The sequence below is a fragment of the Mustela erminea genome, chromosome 1 (genome assembly GCF_009829155.1).
Source record: "Mustela erminea isolate mMusErm1 chromosome 1, mMusErm1.Pri, whole genome shotgun sequence".
NCBI lineage: Eukaryota > Metazoa > Chordata > Mammalia > Carnivora > Mustelidae > Mustela > Mustela erminea.
In genome coordinates, this window is record NC_045614.1 from 158,268,535 (window position 1) to 158,280,540 (window position 12,006).

A 12,006-nucleotide genomic window follows, 5' to 3' on the forward strand; every position below is an offset into this window, starting at 1 on the left:
TACAGAACCAGGTCTGGCTAGCAAAACTTGTTCCTACCAAGAAATACCCGGTATTACCTGTATCACTTCATCTAAGCCTATGTATTGTGAAAGTGTCACATTATTTAAAGTGATTCCTCTTCCTTTTCAAAACTCAGGGTCTGGAATTAGTTCAGGGACCAGGATGGCTAAGATAAATAATGACTAAATAGCTTATTGTAATGAAACAGACCCTGAGTACCACTGGAAAAAAAAAGTTCTAATGCTGGTAATTTTCTCCTACGAGCATTTCATTGATTCATTTACTCAGTTGCCAACAGATATTTGTTGCTGGACACTGAGAAGTTAGAGCAGTAAGTAAAAGATGTAGACATAACAGTTTCCCTTGTTTACCTCACAAGCTGGATTCTACGGCCTCTCCTTTTTATTTCTCTTGGATAATCCTTCTTCACAGTTGGTTTATAGCATTGCATATAGCCATTTGACATGCAACATCTATTTTCTAAGTCGTGAGAGGTCCTGGAGTTTACAGAAGCTAAATTATTGACTTGAAATCTCTTCAACTAAATAAGCTTATTCCTAGCACAATAGACAGGACTTCTAGTTTCTTGTGTCTTACTTACAGCACAGCTGCTTATTTCTTCCAGGTACCATCCCTAGAGACAACTGTCCTTTCTGACAGATTACCTCAATTTCAGTTCTCACAGTGGATTAAAAGTGGCTGCTTATGGGTTTACCTTATCTTAGTGGCCCAGTATCCTGAGGATCATATCTAGTGCATAGTCAACGTTCAATAAATGCAGACTGTTAAGGAGCTCATTGAAATGGAAGCCCGGAGAGGTTCCTTACACTGAACTCTTCCTATTTCTGCAGAAATACTTCTCCAAAGCTGCTCCCAATTCTCAAGACTTCCCTCCATACCATTAACGAGCTAAGATTCCTGCTTTCCACCTTCCCACAATGATGTCTCCAACTAGGTTCACACTACCAAGCTATAACTTCTTTCCCCCTCTACTTGTCTCCATGTGAACTCAGCTCTGCCTCCACACTGATGTCTAGAACTAATGATCCAACACAGATGGGGAGTGGGGCATGAATGCTGGCATTTCTAAGGCTCACCCTTAACCTTTGATAGCCATTTACAAGAGGAGGCAGAGGTTAGTTACCATAGAATTTACCACTGGGACTGGAGACATCCTTTGTTTCCAGATTATTTATATATATATATATATATATATATAAAATGCATATATATGTATATATGCATTTTAACTGCATTTAACTCAGTGCTTTGATCCAAAAATCACCTAATGATGAGATTTCAGGAAAATGACTGCTCATTATGGAACCAGACTGGCTACTTTCTCTGGATATTCACAACTACAGCTATGCATTCTCCATGCCAACCTCTAGTTTATTCTTATATTTGTCATGGTGTCAGTAAAGACATGTCCTCATGCTTATGACTCCATTATGGGATCCCCAGAGAAAATAGTATGCATCCAAAGTTATTACAATCTTACTGTAACTTTGCAACATGAACAAGAACCATGATTTTCTGAATTCCTTCAGAGTACCAAGATTGTGCTAGAGGTTTTGTATGAGTCACTGTAATCATGACATTGACAGTGGCTAACCAAGGAGGGAGGTGTATTGGGCCTGAACTACCCCAGCAGGGAGGTATTTACTTTATCACTGACATTATTTACTGTGTTAAGTTTACTATTTCTGGGACATAGTGATTAAAAAAAAAAAAAGATTACTTTGAGTTCATTTTATTATTATTTCTAAATTCTCTAAAGATAGTACCTTTCTTATTGCCTCTGTTCTCTGCCCCTGCTCTGTTGGTGCATCACTGCACACTAATCCCAAAAGATAATCAAATCATCCCTCTTACAGAGAGGACACAAACAGAGCTCAGAGAATATAAGCATTCTTGGCCATAAAATCAAAGAACTTGTGAGTGATAAGAAGAGTTGGGATTCTAACTCAGGTCTAGCTCCACAGCCCTCTTTCCTTCCAAAACACCATGTGAATAATAGAAATACAAGTAATAAATATCAAATGATAGCAATAATAATAATAAAAGTAATCACTTCAGGTGTTAAACATGCTCTCATATACATGATTTCTTTCGATCTTTACATCAAACCTGTGAGACAGATCACAAGGGTCATCAACACCATTTATAGGTGGGGGACCCCAGGAGATCAACATGTCACCCCTGGGTGATGACAACCTAAGTGGCACAGGCAGAAACTGAGCCCACAACTCCTGATTTCTAATGCGGGTTTATACTCCTTAAGTCACTGCATGCTGTGCCATTTTTGGTACCTTTTAGTAATAGAAGAACATTTATCTTTTAAGCTACCAACATGTTCCCCTAACTGGCTATTTGCCCCTATTAGGAATTCATTTCTTTTTAAAGGAGCTCATTGAAATGGAAGCCCGGAGAGGTTCAGAGCATAGGCTTCAAAACATGGGTTCAGATCTAGACTCCATCAAATGCTGGCTATGTGAACTTGGAAAAGTTTTTAACCCTGTGTAGGTCTGTCTTCTCATTCATAAACTAGGGTTAATAAGCCTTATGTCCAAAAGCTATTATTTGGATGAAAAGAATACCAAAAGCCTAGTAGAGTGCTAACACATGGTAAATGCGCACAAGTTGAGACCTTTATTAAGAATTTTGTTCTTTTATATTATTATTCCAAAAATTAGGATGATTGAAAGAATGATGTTTTGTTTGCTAGGCTACTGTCACTGTTATCCTATTCATTCCAATTGAAAAACTCTTGTTGTTGGTGATTTAAGAGGAAGAAAGTCCTTATTAATATTTTGAAGTAATAAAGACTGGAAGAGTCTTTTGAAAATTGTAGGCTATTCCAAAGTCACATAAAGAATAACAATGAACTCTGCAGAATTTTTATTAAGCTACATTTTTATTATAACAATATTTTGAGCAGGGACATCTATTATTTTGACTATACTAGGCATGCTGCAATGTGATTTGTAATAATTTTTCTTAGCCTCACCTATACAAAATTCATTACAAATGAATTTTGAAATGTTCATTCCAATAAGCCATGAGTGAACAGAACTGCACCGTTGTGTCATCTGAGGAATATTAGAAACAATGACTTCTTTGTACATTTATCATTATCTGTGAATTTACCTTGGTAGGAGAAACATCCTAGATTTTCAAGGAGAGAAGCAAGTGTTTGGCCTTTGTAATTGACCAGTGTCATCCTATCCTCAAATTAATACACCTAAAAGTGCTCAACCCTAATTCGCTATCACCTTTACAATCCTGGTGTCTCTGAGGAGCTAGTAAGTAACTTACTACATAGGTATTCAGGTTTACACTAATGGAGAAATAAGTAAAGGAGATGTATGAGAGGCTCAATTGCCCCCATTATTAGAGATCAAGATGGTTAGCAGTGGTACTTAGTGTGGGGGACTTATCTCTCCAATCATGGCAGCCTTGAAATGGGGCAGGAAGGAGAGAGAGCCTACTCACCTGAGAGCAGGAAGGAGAGAGCCTGAATAAGAGTTTAGTGTGGAGAAGCAGAGGAGAACCTCTGTTCCCTGCCAGAAGGTTGGTCCCAAAAGGAAGCAAGGAAAGAGATGGGCCAAAGAAATCTCATTTATTCTTTCCAGACTTTTCAGTCAAAATCATTTCTTCCTTGTGAGTCTCAGAACAAGGAGGTATACTAAATAAGCTCCCACCACATAGAAGGAAACATCCAGAGTGAGGAAGAACTCTCCCACAAGATGGATTCCTCATCCCATGGTGGAGGGGCTGGGGGCCATGTACCATGGCCTTATTATGTTGAGTTGCCACAGACATGAGTGTCAGAGGTGGAAGTGATGGAAAGTATAGAGCCAGACCCAGGTTAGGGCTGGTTTAGCAAAAAGGTAGGCATCATTAAGGGTTTGTCATTCATAACCATGTGGCTTCAGAAACTCACAAACACTGGTTAAAACTCCTTTTACACATTGAGAAATTAAACAAATCAGTAGAATCACAAACAAGATTATCTCTTTGGCCAGCATGCTACATATTGTGGAGTCATTGGCAGCTTCAGAACCTACTACAGTGAAGAGGTAAGGATGGGAAACTAGTATTTGTCCATGGTCATCCATTTCTCTGCTTACAGATCTTTTCACAATGGATGGCATCATTAAATCCCCAACCCAGAAACTTGACATTGCTCCTTCTTTCCCTCATCCTTCATATCTATTCTTGTCAATTCTGAGGCTTCATATCTCTCAATTTCAATTCTGTCCTTTCCCTTCCATCCCCTTTATCACAAACCTAGTGCGGGCTATCTTGGGTTCCTTCAGTACTCTCCAAGTGGACCTCCCTGCCTCTGGTTCCAGCATCCTCATTTGAGGAAGGTGAGGCAAAGTGACTCTGGACAAAGCATGATCTTCTGTAATGAGGAAGGACAGTGAGGTATAGAGCCTGGATTTGAGCTCATGTCTATCAAACATTAAATCCAAGCTCTTAACCTCTGTTCAGTGCCCCATCTCTATACAAATACCTCCCCCACCAGCACCACTACCACCAATTATTCCATGATCTTTTGAACTAATGTGTTCTAATGATCCGTACAGCAAATCACCAAATGAAAGAATTTTAAATGGAACCTTGGAGATCATTTAAAGCTAACTCATTCTTTCAAAAGAAGAGAAAGAAAAAGTTCAAACTGGTGTAGACACTTGGGCAGGCCATAGTTCTGTTTAAGAGAAGAGTCAAAATCTGACCTCAGGTTTCCTGTTTCTGACTGTTAATCCTGACTCCTAACTCATGGAACAGATAAATAAACTGTAATTTTAAAAGTTAATAATTTAAGGGTTAAATGAGTTAATGGGTATGAACATACACTTGGGTCGTAATGATACCAACTGCCCATTTGTGAAGGATGGGCAGTTTTGACTAGAATTGTTTTTTAGATTTTTTGTTGTTGTTTTTTGTTTTTAAAGCTGGAAGGGTTAGTAGAGGTCATTAAAGTGTGGTTCCCTCACTTTATAGGTAATAAAACCAAGGCTCAGTAAGATAAACTGTGTGATGGGAGGTCCATGCAACCAAACTGAAATTAAATTCCAGGACTCCTAGCTTCCAATCCAGGGTTCTTTCCACTCATCTGGCTACTTCTTTGTGTCTTTACAAAAATTAGTAGATGGGTCTAAAATAAAACAGCCATTTCCACCACCCACTTTGGCACATCTGTCTACATATGGCTAGTGATGCTTATCCAAATGTGCTTTAACTCCTCCTCTCTCTGGCAGTAATTTCAAGATGTCCAATGAAATGGAAGAGAAAACTGCAAACCTCATGGTTTTGTGTGTCCTTTTAAACTAAGATCAGAGGGCGCCTGGGTGGCTCAGTGGGTTAAGCCTCTGCTTTCGGCTCAGGTCATGATCCCAGGGGCCTAGAATCGAGTCCCACATCGGGCTCTCTGCTCAGCAGGGAGACTGCTTCTCCTCATCTCTCTCTGTCTGTCTCTCTGCCTACTTGTGATCTCTCTCTCTGTCAAATAAATAAATAAAATCTTTAAAAAAAAAATAAGATCAGAGTCTTCTATAGGCAGGGAACTTGGAAAACAGTTTTGTGTATGAAAATAAAAATCAAAACTGAGTGAGCCAGACCAAGTGCTGAAGAGCAGAGATTTAAATGAATTTTGTGTACTAGAGTTTATTTTGCTAATTTCCCTAAATAAGCTTTCTCCTCTACAAAATCTAAATAGACTGTTTGGGTCTATTTTTGACTTGTGCAAAGAGCCAACTTGCCATTTCCTGCCAAATGACCTTTGGACGGAAATGTCCTTTTCTCCTTGAAGGTCCATAACCTGTACAAATACAGCATCATCAAGGCAAGAGCTTGTATCTACCACCCAGCTCAGCCGTCCGGACCTGTAAACACTTGTTCCATCCTCTGTAGGATTTTTTTAAAGAATCATGGCAAATTAGAATATAAGATGTGTTTCTGAGCTCATTTCAAGGCTGCTACAGCTTTGCAGACCCAAATCTAAGCAGAACATATCAAGTGTACAACTGCCCACCAACACAGAAAACTGACACACCAGGCAGGCTTCTCTGTGCCAGGGTACACTTCAATTGCACACTCACACACAAAAGCACAATTTACTTGGGTCCTAGCAATAAGGAAACACTTAGAAAAAAGAGGTCAGCATCTAAAACTAGTTTGTTTGTTTTTCTGAATCTCTGCAATGATTATCAGGCTGAACTTATGTTGGGAGAACTTTAATCCTCTATCGCTTTCACCAGACTTCTTACTACCATCTCATACTATAACAATAATGGTGATAATAATAATGATGAGAAAGAAAAATTGTTCAAATTAGACATTTAAAATCCCAAGTCCTTTGGTATCACCTCTGAATTTATGAAAAGAAAAAAACACCTAAATATTATAATCTATGCTTGAAACAATTGATAGTCTATGGGAGTAGGGAAAGAAATCCTAAATTCCATCGCCATAAAACCCTATTAAGTATCCCATTTAAGTAAAGCAAGTCTATGGTTTCATTAATCATCCCTTATTTTTATTTCATTTTCTAGTGATCAGTGCCATTCAACTGATCACAAAATTCATGTAAATGAGGCTTGAAGACGATTTCTTTCGTGCAGTTCTCAGATCAGACCATCTTTTCTGAGTCCGTCTCGCAGGGAAATTCGGCAGCACCCTCTGACTCTAGTGTCAACAGTGTGCCTGTCTTTTCTACAGATCCTCCCACTATCACAGAATCCAAGAGCAACGAAGCCACTACAGGGAGGAAAGCTTCACTCAAATGTGAGGCCTCGGCAGTGCCTGCTCCTGACTTTGAGTGGTACCGGGATGACACCAGGTATGTTCCAAATGAGCAGGGCCCCCATCGCTCCAACAGGTGATCTTGGGGACAGAACCAAGTTCATCTGTCATGATGTGGGTTAACACTATTAAACTCTTCTTTTTCTCATCTCTGTAATTAAGTGCTTTGGAGCCTGTAGTTCTTAACCCAAAGCCCCTAGGCATTCAGGTTACATGCAAAGAGGGAGGTAGTTGCTTAATGGGTTGTTTCCTAGAAAGTTTTCCTAACTTTCCTAGAAAGACCTGCATGTCTTTCTTACCTGTAGCAGAAACCAAAGCCCGATGAAACTCATCCATTCCCGAGTTTTCTCTGTCAGTGGACATTGATTCTGATGATATGGGGTTGCACGATTAAAATAAGGAATTGAGCAGGAAACCACAAGCTCTAACTATTACATTTCTTTCTATGTCCTCCAGTATCATGATGAAAAAGGGGTTACTGCACCAAGTCTTCATCAGTGTTTCTTTTTACTCTTCTGTGTTTGAACTCAGGATAAACAGCGCTAATGGCCTTGAGATTAAGAGCACGGAGGGCCAGTCCTCCCTGACGGTGACCAACGTCACTGAGGAGCACTATGGCAACTATACCTGCGTGGCTGCCAACAATCTGGGGGTCACCAATGCCAGCCTAGTCCTTTTCAGTAAGTATGCCAAAGTAGGGCCTGACTCACCAGAACAAGTCAACTAGTTCTCCAGTGGAAAACTCGAATATCATTGACTTACCTTATCATCTATGTTACCTATTAAAGGTAAACTTGCACAAAAACAAGAATGTAGTCACTGAAACAAAAACACAGGCCCTTCATCCCTATGCATGAGGCAGGATTTACAAATGAAATAATTTCTCTCTCCATCTCCTGGCTTACTTTTGATAACTACTTTGTGGTTTTTTGTTGTCGCTGTTGTTGTTTTTCAACTTTTTAAAAAAATTCTGTTTTGTTTTCTTTTCCCCCCGGTTGATTAACTATAAGAGTATTCAAAAAACAGAAATCTCCTTAAGGAACAGAGGTGATGTAAGATCCTGGAACATGGATGGCAGTTAAAAAATGGCCCTAGTAAGAGTGATTGAGGAAGAAAAATTCCATGAGTCTGGGTAAGGTGCCGGGAAAAGGGAGAGGCTAGGAAAAGAAAGTGTATTTCTAACAACACAGGAGAAATGATGGAGTGAATGATTAAAACATGATACAAAATCTAAAGGAAGAAAAATGGCTGCAGAAAGATTTCTGTATGACAGCAGGAAACACTACTTACCTGACATATTTTTGGAAGAGATAAAATGGAAGGAGAGAGGAGCATTTCCAAAGACCAGAGAAGATCCTAAGTCCAACTGAAGAAGACTCGGTTGTTTTAACTTCCTGGTATTCATAGGAGAGCCCACGTCAGAGCCTGACTCTGTAGTAGCTGTTACGTCAGCTATCTGACCCCCTCCCTTGCTGGCCCTGAAGCTATTGAGCCTAGACACAAATGCCCCCTGAGAAACAGAAGGATGAAGGGTGAGATTAGGAGAAGATGACACATTTGGAGTAGGAAAGCAAGTCTACAGTTCCATTAGTAATCTCTTACTTTTACATAGTGTTCTAGCGATCAGTCCCATTCAGCTGATCACAAAACTCGGGAGTAAGAAAATAGAATTTGGAATAGGAAAATGTTTATCAGAGAGAGTAAAACAAACAAATAGGCCAGAAAGTTCATTTGACTAAAAGAGATAGTCCAAAAGCTTTACTATTATTATTTTGGATACTCTCGTTTCTCTTCAGATCGCATAAATCTTTCACCTTTTACTATTATGATTTTGGAATAACAAACCACAAGGAATTTTTTTTTTTCCTGCACATGTTCAGTTGGAAAAGCTAGAAATACTACAACCAGGAGAGATGTCTCCATCTTGCTTTATCTGATTTAGACGAGCCTACAAGAAAAAAAAAATATATATATATATATATACATATATATTTATATATTTTTTTTTCTTGTATATATATTTATATATATATATTTTTTAGGAGAAAAATCAATTTAAGTGAAAGTTCTCTTGAGATGAAGTATTAAAGCCATTTTATAACTGTTCAAGATCCAACTCTGCTTATAAAAAACAACCACCACAAACTATTCTAAATCTGGGCTTCAGTTTCTCACCTAAAACTCGTGTTGACTTCAACCTATCACTGTTTGATGGCATACAGTCATACAAACTCTTGAAGTTTAAAATCATAGGAATTTTAATACAAAGTTTAAAATTCATATCCCTGTTTACTTGTCTCCAAAGACCAAACATCAGTAGTGTTCTTTACTTCGGCTAGAGACACCAATACCTCAAGACAATTGAGAAGGTATTTATTAAGAAATGTAGTTACTTGTTTCATTCTTGGCATCAGGGATTCCATAAACAGGGGGGAAACAGCCTCCACTCTGCATCCGAGATTCTGACGTATCTAACATAACCTGCTGAAGTAGAACGACATACACTTACTAAGAGGTTCTGTAGGGACACTAAGAGGTTTCATACAGAAAGTGGAACCGTTAGGTTAGAGAAAGTGAACAACTATAATTTGCATTAAAGCATTTTTCCTTGTATCCCACCCAGAAGAAGCATGCTAATATATATCAAATAGTAAAATGACACCTATAGACAGAGAGAGGACGGTGGAGGAGGATGGAAGGGTGGGCTAGGTCGGAGATAATGGAGATCCCTACCGCTAGTGTGCTGGTGGTAATGAAGGGTAATCTCCAGCCCTCCAATACCATTGCCCTAGTCATAAAAGTCCACTTAAAGGACCCACCCGTAAAATTAAGAAATGCCAAGAATCTTACAGAATCTCTCTTTGTAAGCTGAGAATCACAGACTTGGGCAAGTGTATCAAAATCACATTGTGACTTCACAGAGCTCACCTGAAATTATACGATAGGGAAGTGCACAGCACCATAATTAAAGGGACACTGTTTCCCCTTGGGTCCACACTGCCCTCTGCAGAGCAGCCTTCTTAGGCATCAACTCTGCATTGGGCAGCACATGCATCAGCATTGGGTTTGTAACTGGTTTCCCTCCGTATGGGAAAGTTTCAGAGGCATCATGATGAAAATGAGTGGAACTACTGCCCTCTTTCTTAGACCCAAGACCCAAATATGGACATGTTAAGGGGGAAGCTGCACTTCTTAACCAACCGAAAGGGCACTTCCACCATGCCTACCCCACTGTGACCACAGGGAGGCCCCTTGTGACAGCCATGATAGCTGAATCCTTGGGAATACAGCTCTATGGAACTCTAGTCACACAGGCAAGAGAGAAAGAGAGAGGAAGAGGGTGGGAGGAGGTGGGAAAGGAGGGAAGGAGGGGGGAAGGAAGTACCTAAGTGAACAGATTGCCCATTACGTGGACTCAAAGTAGATGGGTTGAATGGGAAGAAGGAAGACACTGCTGGTGGCGGTACTTTTCCACAGAACAGAGTCAGAAGGGGAAAGATGCTTGGGAGGGGCGGCTACCACAGCCCTGACAGAGAGTACTGTGTGGGTAGCGGGGAGCTGTGCTGACCCAGCTGGTCCAGAGCAGATGAGGCAGCTGGTGAGCTGCTGCCAGCCAGAAGGAGGAAGCCAGGAAAACTGGAGGGCCAGAGCCCCGAAAGAGTTCGTGATTATCCATCTTCACAGGGGTGTCAGCACATTTCCAGTGTCCACCTCAGTGACATGTGCTGACTTTTTACACAGGGTCAGTTTGTGGTCACGGATTCTTCTTGTCCTCCACTGTCTATTCAAATATTGCTCTCCAGAAGGGTCAAAGTAATTAAATGAAAGTGCAAGAATACATTGTATTCACAGTAATTTTTTCCTAAGCCAGTGGAAACACTCCTTTTTCCTTTGTTTCCTTCTCCACACATTCCAGCATTGTTTTATCGAGAACTGTACTACCTCAAGCTGTCTCATATCCAACTTTATATATTTTTCTCCATCCTGGGAAAAGCATTACATTGTGTAATTTTTCTGAACACATTAGTCCAACAGTACAGTGTGTACCAGCAAAGATTCAGCTCCTTAGTCCTCCTCAGCTGTGGGGATATGCACCACATGGAGGAAGTTTTCTGTTGATGCCAAGAGAAGGTCCATCTCCAGTACATGGAACATCGCAGATTCTGTTTCCACACTGAGGACTACCATGCACCCACAAAGGAAACCTATCTTGTTTCCATGCTTATGTTGAGTTACTTTTAACACAATGGATGGGGAGGAAGGATAAGGTGATGAATTTAATGTGGTCACTCCTGATCAAGTCAGTTCTTACAAGGTGCTCTGCACCTGCGCCAAACACTTAACATACATGATCTCATTTCATCGTAGGTCCTAGTAGGGACTCCTACTTCTCCACTACACAAAGAGGTTAAGCAACTAGAGCAGCTAAGTAAAGCTGCTGGGATTTAAAAGAGTAATCTGTTTCCAAAATCCAGGCTCCAGATCAATATGTTACCTAAGTTTGTGTATGTGGAGAAAATGTTAGGAAATGTATCTTTTGTAGTTTGGAAGTGAGGAGATAGATAATTTCTTTCTCCCTTTTTTCACTTATCAAGGTCTTTCCAGTACTAAATATTGTCACATCCTTTCCCACCTCAGACTCTGTGGGTCACCTCCCATTTCATTTCCATTAACCCCCACCAACACGGGTCCCCTAGATTAGTTAGACTGTTGATTTATCTTTGGCACACGGAGATTCCTAACTAATATTCCAGCCTAGTGATCAGTGCTTGACCTCAGGACAGGAATATTCCCACATGTTAACGGACACTCCTCCTAATCAATTACCCTCTGCTTTAGAGAAATGGGTGATTGGGAAGGCATTTTGAAGCTATAAGTACAAAAAAATAAAAATGCAGAGAAATCTACACTGAGCCATACCACATCAGTGTGTAGGAGGTTTTCAAATTTTCTTTTGAATTTTAGAAGATCATTAACTTGTAAGCCTATACTTGATTAAATTTCCAGTATTACCTAAGCAACCCAGCACTGGAGGAAGCCCTTAAAATGAGGGCTTCCCCTACTTGTTTAGAAACCATTTTAAGTTATCACCTCAGGCGTTCAGGGTTTAAATATATACCACTTGATGATGCTAGTTAAGACTTGGCAAAGCCTCTTAACCAGCTATGTCTGGATGCCACATACACATAATA

General features: G+C 40.0%; 1 protein-coding gene across 4 annotated transcripts in view; it reads left to right on the forward strand.

Annotated features, from left to right (window-relative positions):
* LSAMP (limbic system associated membrane protein) overlaps window positions 1–12,006 on the forward strand; it is a 652,229-nt gene that overhangs the window by 605,973 nt on the left and 34,250 nt on the right. For all 4 annotated transcript variants that reach the window (XM_032348148.1, XM_032348158.1, XM_032348174.1 and 1 more), the window contains exons 5-6: window positions 6,731–6,851; window positions 7,346–7,494. In XM_032348148.1, the coding sequence (XP_032204039.1) occupies window positions 6,731–6,851; window positions 7,346–7,494 (270 nt within the window). The remainder of the gene's footprint in view (window positions 1–6,730; window positions 6,852–7,345; window positions 7,495–12,006) is intronic.